Source organism: Notamacropus eugenii, chromosome 1 (assembly GCF_028372415.1).
Source record: "Notamacropus eugenii isolate mMacEug1 chromosome 1, mMacEug1.pri_v2, whole genome shotgun sequence".
NCBI classification, from domain to species: domain Eukaryota; kingdom Metazoa; phylum Chordata; class Mammalia; order Diprotodontia; family Macropodidae; genus Notamacropus; species Notamacropus eugenii.
In genome coordinates, this window is record NC_092872.1 from 3,601,437 (window position 1) to 3,614,579 (window position 13,143).

The 13,143-nt window shown below is 38.1% G+C and overlaps 1 protein-coding gene across 1 annotated transcript in view; it reads right to left on the reverse strand.

Moving 5' to 3' along the window:
• Positions 1-13,143, reverse strand: part of DOCK3 (dedicator of cytokinesis 3) — a 409,824-nt gene that overhangs the window by 153,891 nt on the left and 242,790 nt on the right. The window contains exons 11-12 of the mRNA XM_072612190.1: positions 9,013-9,073; positions 6,314-6,461 (exon numbers count right to left, since the gene is read on the reverse strand). Of these exons, the coding sequence (XP_072468291.1) occupies positions 6,314-6,461; positions 9,013-9,073 (209 nt within the window). The remainder of the gene's footprint in view (positions 1-6,313; positions 6,462-9,012; positions 9,074-13,143) is intronic.

The following is a 13,143-nucleotide window of genomic DNA, read 5'->3' on the forward strand; positions in this document are numbered from 1 at the left end:
TAGTGCTCACACACAGTAAGTGCTTGATTGAAGCAAGAGTACCATACGAGAGTCATGTAACATGGATGAAAAGGTCGTGATTTTGGTCTTTTGTCAATTAGACAAATCTCTTGTTGATTCTGCTGGGAAGACATATGGATTCAGTCATTTGGAAAAGAAGCAAAAAGCCTAAGGGCTACAAATGAAATGTCAAGGATTCTACTGTGTCTCCTTCCTCCTACTAGAGTAAGGTGGATTGATCAATCTATCAATAAGCATTGATTAAGCATCTACTTTATGCTAAGCACCTTGCTAAACGTTGGGAATCTACAGATGAAAGATGAGACAGAACACTTGCTATAAAGAGGACTCCCATGGCATGGCGCAAAGTTCTTTCTTATCCATGGAGGAAAGAGGGGGAAAGAATCAGTGTAGCACAAAGCATCTTAAGGATGAATTCCCACTTTTAGACTGCAGGGAGAGTAGCAAATATATCAGTGAGGATGAATCTGTCCATGTCACAGTCTAGTCCTCATGACATCTTCTCAGCACCAGAGAAACAACTTCCTAACGTCCTCCAGTCCTGATTCTCCTCTTTCCATCAGTCCTGTACAAGCTTCCAGATTAATTTCTCAAAAAATATTTTTATTTATTTTGTTAAATATTCCCCAATTATATTTTAAAAAATTTAACATTTGTTTTTAAAAATTTTGAGTTCCAAATTCTCTTCCTCTCTCCCATCCTTCTCCCAGACACTGAGAAAGCAATCAATATGATATCAGTTTTACATAGACTGAATAACAACAACATTAGAAATCATGATCTAGAAATTCAGCTCCTAATCTCAGATACAATTTTCTTGGTCAGCTGATTGCTTCCCAAATTCATTTTTCTCTTCTGAATCTCCTGCCTTTAATGACCAACAATGAGGAAAACACAACCAGTAAACCTTTGGTTTTCGGTTCTTTTATCCAAGATTTCATAAATGTTGACAATACATTTTAGGTTCCTTTGAACACCGCCATTTATGCCCTTGTGGATCTCCAAAAGTGGGCAGCTGTCACCTGATCTGGTGTCTTGGGAGGACCCCTGTTCTCTTGGATACAGGCCTCCAGGAAGTCAGAATAACACTTTTACTGTCATCAATGCCTTCCTCAGTATTCCTAAGCAGGGAAGAACCACTTCCTACCATTCTTCTCTTTGGGGTCGCTGGGTGATCACTCACAGAGAGCTGCGATGGCTCTACTGGATCATTCTTTGAAGAACAAACAGCTTCTTGCTCTGCAGGGCATCTGGTGCCCCCCTCTTGAGGAAGTGCCTCCAATCAGTTTTTAACATCTACATGTACATCTTTCTTTTCCCTCCTCTTTCTGTTCTGTTTAATGCTCTTTCATTCTCTAACCTCTTGACAAGGGCCAAGTCTCCCTGCCTCCACCTTACATCACTTCATTTCCCACTGAAACTTCATTTCTCTTGCCTTTACATGTAATTTACTCTCCCTAACAAGCATCCTTTGAGTTCCTTCATTTTATTCTCCAGGAAGGAACTTGGTCTACACTTAGAACACAGATTACAGTCACTTGACTGTGTTAGAAACACAAACAGCACAAAGTCAGTATGTCACTGCAAAATTTCCCTTGTTCTCCATAAATGTTGAGAGTCAACAAATTTAGTTCAACAAAACAAGACTTAAAATGTCTTGCTGAACTTGTTTGCTGGTGTTTACCCTGGCTAAAACTTTTGCCTTCTATAATCACTCGTCAAAGCCTTGACAATCCTACTTGACTTCCTTTCCTCAACTTCAGTAACTCCACAGCTTTCCCCAAAGCCCATGCAGCTTGTGCCAGTTCACGCTACTTGTGCCACTTCTGTTTTTGATTTCTTTTCCTTTCTGAGTCTATCCTTTCAGACCCCATGGCCTACACCTTCCAGATCTTCTGTCATCCTTTCAGTTTTTCCTAAATCCTGCCTATATCCTTCTCAATTGCCCTTGATCCAACCCATCTTTCAACCCAAAGGTATCAATAACTGGGCCTCGAGATTGTTCTTCAAATTTTGTTCATTTGTTCCCAAATGTCACCAAGTTTCTCCTCCCCAAATTTAGCCTCTGACCTCTTTCATGCCTCCAGCTCCCTCCAAGTCACTCACAGGATTTCCTTCTCCACATTCAGCGGAAGCACTTCTCTCTTCAACTCTTCTCCCAGAGAGCAGAAATAGGATGACTTTCCAAGCACATTTTCTTTCTGACGATAGTAACGATGGAAGGTCCCATACTAAGGTACAGAGCAGGCCTGCACAACACATGGCCTGCCAAAGTGGCCTGTGGGTGGTATATTGTGCAGGCCTGCCCTAAGGACACTTAGGCACTTTTACTGAGGGATTTGCATACATCAGTCCTTCGTGTCATACTGCCTTTGGCCTGAGGGCCATATTTTGCATGGTCCTGGCATAGAGGGTTCACAGGAGCAGAGACTATTGGAAGGGACCTTGGAGATCCTATTATCCATCAATGTCTAACTCAAACAGAAATGGATCCCTGCCAGTGGGCTACATATTAACTCCCCCTATTAGCTAGTAATTAATTAATAATTTAATTATAAATTATAATTATATTACTATGTCATATTGCATTTCTGTTTATTTTGTTAAACACTTCCCAAATATATTTTAACCTGGTCCTGGCCACTCTTGGCAGTTTTCCCCATGTAGACCATTAGCCTGATGTCTGTGATTTTGTCCAACTCTTTTTACAAGTAAGTAAACAGCAACTTGAAGAGGAAAAATAACTTGCCAAATGTGAGAGAGGAGTCTAAATCCAGTGCTCCTTCCCCCATACTTGTGTGATTTGCCTCAGTGGATTATGCACACGTTAATGAGATCCCTGACCACTCCAGTCTGTCTGAAGCCCATACATTGCACAACCATAGGTCCCTGCCCAAACTTCACTTGAGGGCTCTCCTGGCTTCAGAATGATTATCAGTAGTAACTGTTGCTTTTTCCCTCTTAGTTGCATTTACCTATTTTTTTCTTTCTTTTGCTCATTAAAGGGGCTGTTCCCTGCTTACTTCTTAAAGAGGCCTATGCACTGAATGAGCATTATCTCACTCTAAGTGAGTACCTGAATAGGCCAAGGTCTCTCAGTGCATCCTGGACCTTCTCCAGTGATCCTGAGGAATATCTGGTCACTGGACCCAGATGGCTCAGGAGGAGAAAGTGAGGTTGGTGACCTTCCACAGCTCTCCCTCACTCAAAACAAAGTCAAATACAAGTCATGTCATCATTTCTCTGATGTCATGGTCTTCTTTGAAAATGAAGGACGAACACAGACAGACAGACTCTCATAGAGAGACAAATCCAAAGGAAGGAAGCTCTAATGGTGCTTTTTAACGTGCTTTGCTACCTGAATTGTAAGAGCTGGCTCTGTACCCCAGCAGATGCCCGCAAACTGAGAAGACAACTATGAGAATATCAAGAACTAATTGATTTTTTAAAAAAAAAACAATCCCAGTGATTAAAGCTGTACAAGAGATGTTATTATCTTTGCAAAAATCTTGTCTTCAGTATATGTTATAACACTGTCAGTTAGCTATGAGCAAATACTTTAAGCTTCCAGTCTGAGTGAAATAACAAACATAATTTTCCCTGGAAACCCATTTAAAAATATTTCTAATAAGAGTTGGATACATTATGCTGTTATAATATGTAGGTTTAAGTCTTATACTAGTCACAGGAGAAATTCTTATACTGTCCACAATAACCATTTTCTGTATAATAATCATTTAGGGGACCTGCTTGAAAGTCTGAATTTTAAATAGCATTGTTAAGTGGGGAAAAAAACCCCTTACCTGTATCTTAATCTCAATTTAATCTTTAATAAAGCTAAAAAGTACTACCTTCCCTAGGAAGGTCTCTCTCATTGATCTTTGAGAATTAGTTTGACTAAGCTCATAGAGAGGCAGCTTACTCCAGTCCCACTACTTGCAAAGTGACATACTGGGATCATTATCAAGGTTGGCTGTTGCTTTTAAAGGAATTAAGCTTAAAAGCATGGCTTGAAGAAATATATTAACCAAATCCAATCTGAAATTGAAATTTCAACCAAAGCCATTAGTAGCAGATATAGATAGGGAGAAAAAAATACAGAGTATGTGTAGTGGGAAAGGGGAAGCTGAAGATGGACTACTTTTAGCTCCTTAAAAAAGGAAAAAGATAGGTAAAAATGTAGATCCTCACAAGTGGAACAGCTAGAGTAATCTTCTAGAATATGGTGACTCAGCCTGTCATTGTGGTTAGTCCTTCATTCTCCAAGAGGACCATGACATCAGGAAGAGGATGCCATGACTTGCAAATAAATTGGATTTAAATGAGGCAGGGCTGTGCAAAGACACCAGCCTCCCTTTCTCCTCCAGAGCCATCTGGGTTCAGTGGTCAGATATCAATCAGGATTGACTAGAGATTGCCCAGGAAGCAGTGGGAGATCTTGGCCTTTTTAAGCTACAGTCTGTCCAAGTTCTGGTTCATGCAGTGAATATGCCTGTTTAAGAAGTTATTAAAGGGATAGGCCCTTTAGTAAAAAAAAAATAGAACTGAAAGGGTAAGACCCTCAGGGTTGCTGGCCAAAAAAGACACAATTATTATTTACGTTCATTCTAAGCTAGGGGGCCCCCAAAAGCAACCATTACGTGGTGTTTGGGGAGGGACCGATTGTAGTCCAGGCAGTGAGAGCCAAAGTGAATTGTGTTTAAGGTATGCTCTCAAAGAAAGATACCTCACTAGTAAACTCCAAAATAACTAGGTAGGTTTCCGTCATCAAAACCGACTTTCCTTTGGGCAGAACTCTCTCAGGTAAGGGCATGATACCCTGGGGGAGAGAGGGGAGGCGAAGAGAGTTTAAAGAAGAGGAGGGAAAGGAGGGGAGGAAGGACAGAAGGAAGAAAACAGATAATGTTTTCAATGTAATTAACCAACATTAAATGAGGCTTATGATCCAATAAAATGTGGTGTAGCACTTCCTAAATATCCAGGAAAGAAAGTTAAAGCGAGTTGAGAACAGATTTTGTCAGTTTTTCTGAAAGAGGTCAGATGTAGTTGCTGGGGTCAAAACTTAAGCTAAACAGAAACGTAGAAATGTTAGATGATGCATCAGCTACTGGCATTGTGTTAGGAAAGTTTGCACCATCTAATAGCTATAGTATGGCTAGGATTAATTTATTTAAAAAAAGTGAAAACCGTAGGAGGGAAAGGATTGATTTTAAATTCTCTTAAGTAGAAGAGACTATATTGAAAAGTTCACGGAGATATTTACTGATAACTTTTCAGCATTTTTATTTTCATCGAAGTTTTTATAAATGAACATGCAGTACAGTGAACTTTCCCTTTATTTAATGTTTTTCTTCAATTATATCCTCCAGTTGCTTATTAATAGCCAAGAAGAAGAGGTATATTGCTTTTGTGAGAAATGGTAGTTGGCAGGCACATTTTCAGACTGGTCCCACAAGCATTCTAATATAATAATGCAGTTTATAATTTTCCTGTTGTAAAGTGATGGAGAGTGAATCTCAGTTCTTCAAGAGAACTTGGTTTTCTTTTAATAGGCCAGGGAAATATGACTCATTATCATTCTCTGAAGGGCTACACATAATGGACCAGATCCTGGAGCTGTGAATTGATTTGGCAACCATGGAAAGCAATTTGAAACTGCCCAGAAACTTATCAAACTATGTGCATCCTTTGACTCAACTATATTGCCATAGGCCCATACCCCAAAGAAACCAAAGAGAAAGGAAAAGGATTTATATGCGTAATAGTATTTATAACGGCAATTTTTGTGGTCATCAGAAATTGCAAACTAAATGCCAAAAGATTCTGTAACTAATTAACATAATGATAAGCCACAAATTCAAAATAACGACGTTGAAACATGACATTCATTTCTTGCCAGGGAGACGCAAAAAGAGATATACATTTTTGGTTGAGGCTCATGGAGGAATTTGGTTTGCAAGACTATTAGCTACATATTGAGGGATTTAAAAAAAAATGTACTTAATGGGGGTGGCAGAATGCTATTGTGAAGGCAAATAAAAAATCCCTGTTATTTGAAAAAGAAAAAGTCTATATACACCGTCAGATCAAAAAATGTAATGAGTATTTGCACATAGGTGGCTTTAGATCCTTAACTTAATTATTAATTATGAAAGGGAAAATCATGTTGAAAGGAAAAGGAAACACAAAAATTGTAAAACCTTTACTCTAAAACGTAGTTCCAAGAATATCAGTATATATGGGTGATCACATGTTACTGAATAATTTGATATACGTTGCCTCCTCTACTCACGTGTAAACTTTAAGAACGAAATCTTTTTCTTCCTTTAGTTCAGAAAGTGACTGAAGAACATCTACGATGCTTAAGACTGCACAGCCATAAGGGCGCCGGTAGTGTAAGTGGGCAGGACCTTTCTTAGAATCATTCAGCAGCATACGTCCTAGGAAATGTCAGAAAACATGATTCAATCTGGTTTCATCTTTCATTTATACCCTTTGATAGCTGACATATATACACATACTGGGGATAGTAGGTATTACAGAATGCGAGAGCTGGAAGGGACTGCAAAGATCCTAGACCAGAGGTTGGGAAACTTCTCATATATACATATATATACATATACATATATGTATATATATGTATATATAGGCCCAGGTAATAACTGTTTTAGGCTTTGAGGGCCTAGAGGCAAAACAGAGGATGTTCTATCACAAGAGAGAAAGTAAATTTCTACAAATGAATAATAACAATAAAAAAGGACTTGTTTTTGGTAATAGAGGTCCACTAAAGAGAAGAATGGAATTCTTTTTTTGGGGGGAGACAACATTTCACTTAACCAGGGTTCAATGTTAGTGTTCTCCCTCACCAAAACTGATTGCAAATGTCATCTCTTAATGTTGACGTATATGAGACCTTACATATTTCATCTTTGAAAATGTCTTTTCACACAGAGAAGTACTGACAAATTCCGATATCAACGAATAAGAAAATGATTTTAATTGAACATATTCATAGCTTGGGAAGCATTTACAGAATTCAATATTCTACATTCTTCTCTGTAGTTTGCCAAGCAGCAGTGCAAAGCAATAACACCACATACGGTCTTTTTACTCCTACTTAACTCTGCCATTGTGGTATAAAAGCAGCCACAGACAACAGCTAAATGTATGAGTGTGGCTGGGTTCCAATAAAATTTTATTTATGGACATTGAAATCTGAATTTCATATAATTTTCACATGAAGAAATAGTATTCTTAATTTCTTTCAATCATTAAAAAATGTAAAACCCATTCTTAGCTTGTGAGTTGTCCAAAAACAGGTGGCAAGCCAGATCTGCCAATCCTTATTGTAGTAATCGTAACAATGAGTGATGATGAGGATGATGAGAGCTAACTTTATACAGTGTTAGGATGTGCCAGTCACTATGTTAAGTGCTTTGCATCTATTATCTCCCTTGATTCTCACAACAGCCCTGGGAGGGCTTTACTGTTATTATCTCCATTTTACAGATGAGGAAAATGAGTCAAACAGGTTAAGTAAGTTGCAGGGTCATAGGGCCTGAAGTCGGATTTGAACACAGGTCTTACTTACTCCAGGCCTAGGTCTCTGTCCACTGTGCCACCTAGCGCTAGCAAGAAGTAGACCAACTAGTTTCATTTGACTTTTGAAGAAAATAAGTTCCGTAGATGGGAGTTGACTTCTCCAAGGTCACAAAGTTAACTAGTGGCGGAGCCAGAACTGTAACCTAGGTCTCCTAAATACCAATTCGATATTCCTTCAATTATGCTTGGATTTTCAACCTTGTTTACACTCCATTTTAACTTTCCTCCTTGACAAATACAAAAATCTGATTACATGTGGATTTTATAGAAATGTGTGCCCTGGGAATGTTAAAAGATTTATATTGGTAATTTAAACTTTAGTATATTGGCCAAGTAGCAATTTTATGTAAGGATGAGGATGTCAACTTGCACTTCTTAGCTGAAGTTATTTGATCCATATCATCCTTCAGGGGATTGAGCCAAATCCTCACTTCACCTTAATATGAGGAAGGGAAGTCTTCAGTAAGCAGACCAATGTCGATTTTTATGCTTACTGTAGCTGCCCATTCAATGGCAAGAAGGCACTCACATAAACACAAAATATAGGTTGCTGTTAGTTTTTCATTAAGTAAAGTCCCAAAGTCCAGGCACCATAAGTGGTCCTTTGTTTTGTTAACAAGAAGTTGTAAAACATTTGCCTGTATGAATGTACAGATGCCCTGCACCGTAAGGAACAATCTGGTTATCTGCTTCCCAGAAAAGCTGATTAGGGATATTAATCATACCAATAATATCCAATAATCATCGTAACAAAAATATAAATAATAAACACTATTTTTCCCCCTGTGACTACAGTATAAAAAGATACAATACAGACAGCAGGGTAATAGACTTCATTTAGTGGGGAAAAAGCAGACACACAGTTTGGTGGATAATCAACTAGTGCTATTTCTTTTTAAAAAAATTAAAGTTGTTTTAGTGAACAAAAATCTTTTGTTTCTCTTTCCCTCCTTTGCACGCTTCCTCAAACTAGTGCTATTGCTTACTTGTTGAGGCTTCACTTTTCGAATGTGTAGTGATGAATTCTTTTAGCCTTACGTGGCCTTTAGTGTTCATGCCATTAATTCTGTCATATTCTAATAAAGGTGTCATAGCATCCCTGGGAATGGGTGTGGGGTGGCGTCTGGTGGGGTTTGGGTATGGTGGGAAGGAAGACAACGAAATCTAGACTACCGGGAAGAACACCCTTGCCTCCAGTAAGAGGGAAAGCGAGAGGAGGTCTCTATCTGCCATCACAGCTGTTCAGTCTACAGCCAAGGCCAGAGATGGGACCTGATTCAGTAGAAGGGAAAGAAGACACAGGGTGACAGGAGGACCGCAGCAGAGGTGCAGGATTTATGACCTAGAGATGTTTAATTTAAAAAGTTGGTCATTTAAAGTATACAGTACCTATTCGGATCACATGGGCAACTATGTATAAATCCCTCTTCATATCTTTGCTGCTCAGATCCTAAGAAAAGAGAAAAACATTTAAGCAAACCCAATGCAGCAAGTACATACAAAAAACCAAAAAGTTATTTTTTTTCAATTTTTAAGTATGGTAGCTAATTTTGGTTATATTTTACATATGCAACATAGACAAATTTAAGCCATAAAAGTAAGTACTTATTGTATAAATATCAAAATTCCTATGTTCAGGTGCCTGGTATATTTTAGGATGTCTTATGCTTGATGTGGTCTCTGTGGAGTTTAAATATATAATACCTAGCAAATTAAATATATACAAGAAAGCCACACTTCCATTTACAAAACTGGAATCAGTTATAGCCTTGTTCTGTCTTACAACTGTATTTTCAATTGAAGTTTACAAACTGAACATTACCTAATGCTTAGAAGTGTAAAAATAATGCAAGTATTCTAACAAGCACTGATTGGTGCAGGGGGAAAGAAGAGATGGATATGAATCACACAGATGCAGTCTCAAGAAAATATTACCTGCACATATACAAGGCATCTGAACACAGATGAGAACTCTCTAAAGAGCAAAACTCCACTCATTCGGTCCCCATTGGTTTGCAGTCAGTTGTGCAGTATTTCAGATGTAGTACATGGAATTTTTCCAAGCAAAAATGCTGAAAAAATTCTCTACCGTTTTGGAGATTTACTTACAAGGAAGAATGTATGTCTTTCAAATAACAGTTTAGCCATTGTCTGTTGTATCATAAAGTACATTTCTATTTATAATTTATTTTTAGTGAAACAGAATACTATGTAATTTAGGATAATCTGTTTATGCCTTACTTATGTACTATGCTTGAAAGAACAAACTTTGTTTTTCATGCTCTCTAGTGCTGGCTTTTCATTAAGCAGGCCTGGCCTGTTGCCATTTATTTGGAGTCAGTCGGGCATGACTGATTTGACTTTCCCTAGTGTAAAAGATTTTTCTTTTTCTTTTTCTCTCTAAGCTACCCTTTCTCTCCTCTGCGACCTTTGGACGGGTTTGAGACGAGTCTCAGTTTTGCTGAACAGGCAAGATAGGAGGGCAGCCCAAGGGGCTTGTGATTTTGCATGGACTTTTACACTAAGCCCGCCTTGCCTACTGCTCATTTATTTTGAGTAAGCAGTGTTTTCAATGGAAAGTATGTAAAAAACACTGCCTAAGCAGCATACGCTAACTGGGTGACTGAGGGTTTGCAAGGAACTGGTTTCAGCTGCACATTAGCTGGGAGAAGTCTCAGCCTCCAGGGTTATTTATGATTTACTTTTATGTGAATGTGAATGGGTGAAAGGAGAGTTCTAATTTAAAAGTCATGTAGTCCTACCGGGGTGAAATGTCCAGATTCCTGAGAGTTACTCAGCTTTCCTAGGTACCCAACAGGCTAAATCTGCATACTTATATTAATGGAATTAATTAATTAACAAATATGAATAATATTGGGATTAAATTGGGACCAAGGATTCTACTAGTTATTTTTAATACAAAATATATCAAAGGCAACAGATGATTAAGATGGGCACTCGCTCGATGATGAGGATGACGTCATCTATATAGCGCTTACTGTGTGCTAAGCACTTTGTAGTTATTATCTTATTGGAATTTCACAACAACCCTGGGAGGTGGGGGTTGTTCTTATTCCCATGTTACAAATGAAGAAACTGAGGCAAACAGTGGTTAAGTGACTTGCCCAAGGTGACACAGCTAGTAAGTATCTGAAGCCAGATTCGAATTCAGATCTGACTGATCATTGCATGTTTGCAGAGAAGCTTCAACCCTTATCAAATAGGTAAGTGACATTCAGTGATCAGCTGGCAACTCTACTTTAGCTAAGAAATCTGACTGTAAGACTCCTTGTAAGGAGAACTGTATTTGATCAGGCACCAAGTGGGACAAAAAGGTCAGAGTGAAGGAAAAGAGGAGGGGTTACTTTCGTGTGCCTTGGGAGGAGTGTGGGGAGAATTGCATTTAATGTTATATAGTTCCTTGCAAGGATCACCAGTGCTGTTGGGTTTGGGATGTATAAATGACTCACTCTCCTGGAACGCTGCGTGCTGACTGGCAAATGAAGGTTAAGTTACTCTGTGTCTCCAAGGGTCATGCCCACAAGAAATGGTGAGAGCTAACAAATAATAACAATAATTACTGTAATGATAAAAAAGTGGCCAAATTCTTACACAAATCGTTTGCATTGATGTAATCTTGAGTGAACAATAAGGGCGTTTTGAACTCTTTCCATTATTTCGTCTTTAAAAAAATGGAATTAACATTTGAATACCCATTAAGATTATTGCTAAATATAAAATACCAAATATGAAATCAGTTGATTGCTAAATGTCAGGTTACTTATTATGAATAGACATGAAGCCACTGTTTGGAGGTACAGTTGAGATGGACAGAGCATTTCTCAAATGAGATCGTTCCCACTGGATTTAGGCTAACATGATTCAAGCTACTACAAAAGCCGAATATTATTCAGGCCAATTTACCTCTCTGTATTTGTAGCTCTATAGCAGATAACTATAGGAAACCAATATAATAACCAGATATTCCATGTACACTCAAATTGAGATTTTCCCACTATTGCTGCTGCTTATTAATTATAATAGAAATGACTCAAGTGTAATGTAACATTGAATGAAAGGTGCTTATAATGGTTTTAAAGTGACTGGGTAGGATGTCTACACCACACTGTATTTCAGGATGGTACTTAATAGGTGTTAATAACAACAAAAGTAATAAAAATATTTTTTGGCAAATGTAAATGAAAATTGCTGTAAGTTTCACAGTACATTAAACTTCCAATGTAAAAGCTATCTTATTAAATGAAAATTAAATGCACAGTTAAACATAATTTTGGGTCGATAAAAACATTGCTCTTTAACGGTGAGTATCAAGTAAGATTGATAATATTAACATTTAAGAGACAAATGGAAAACAAGGCAGGAAGAAGGAGACAGGAAGCTCTGTGCTGTCCAGCCCTAGTCTTCAGCTCAGTGAGTAACTTTAAGCTGAATGCAAAGCCAGCCTAACCTCCTATCCAAATCCCGAAGAATCAGGGAGTCTAATCCTCTTCCAGAGGGCCAAGGTATGTGTGTGGGGAGAAGGAAGAGAACATGGAGCTCAGTTAGGGTACGCGGCGCTAGAGGGGTTAGCAATGCAGCTAACTTCCTATAGCCTTAGCTTTTCCTTATTTACTAGGGACGGCATGAAGATTTTAAATTATAAAGTAAAATAACACCAAATATTCTTTAAAAACAACGTGACATAAAAGGTAAATGTGACTCTGCAGCAGTGTCATCATAGGAGCTATCAAGCTGAACCCCCAGCTTAAACTAAGAATAGCGCAACATGTTATCACTTGGGTTGTGAACTCAAATATGATAAAATTATTATCAGAGTAAAATATATATGCTTATGCGTGTACCATGTATATAAACACAGTCACTCATGTATTACACACCAGGAAAAGTGGGAAGAAACCCACAAAACCAGCCCTTTTTTAGGAACTTAAACAAACTTAAAGTTCCTTGGAAAGATTTTTCCTTTTATGGAGAAGTTCTAAAATCTAATGATCCTGGAAAAGGGAAAGAATTCCCAGAGAAAGAGAATCTTGTGATTTATAAATCACAGTTTGTAAATTATAAAATAGAAGAATTTACCATAAGGAAAAACTAAAATCTGCACAAAGAGAAATAATAATAGCTAAGAGTTTTCAGGGCTTGTCTGCATTACCCCTTTTTCTGTGTCTACACTACAGGAATTTCATTAGTTTACGCTTCTCAGACATTGACTTTGAAGCTCTCTAACTTATCTGGAAATCTCAAAATCTGCTCTTTTGCCTGTAGTAGAGACTCGGGTCTCTAGATTAGTCAATTAGGTGGATTCCAGCCAAAGTAATGGCTTTGTAAAGCTGGTAGTCACGTTTAAGCATCCCATGTGTACTACGGAAAGAAAAAGTTCTGCTAGGCACTTTTACAAAGAAGGGCCAACAGCAAAACCAGCTCCAAGCTCAGTCACTGTGGATAGGTAACAAAAGAAGAGAAGTTAATGAGAATTTGGAACAACTGGAGAGTAGTAGGGAG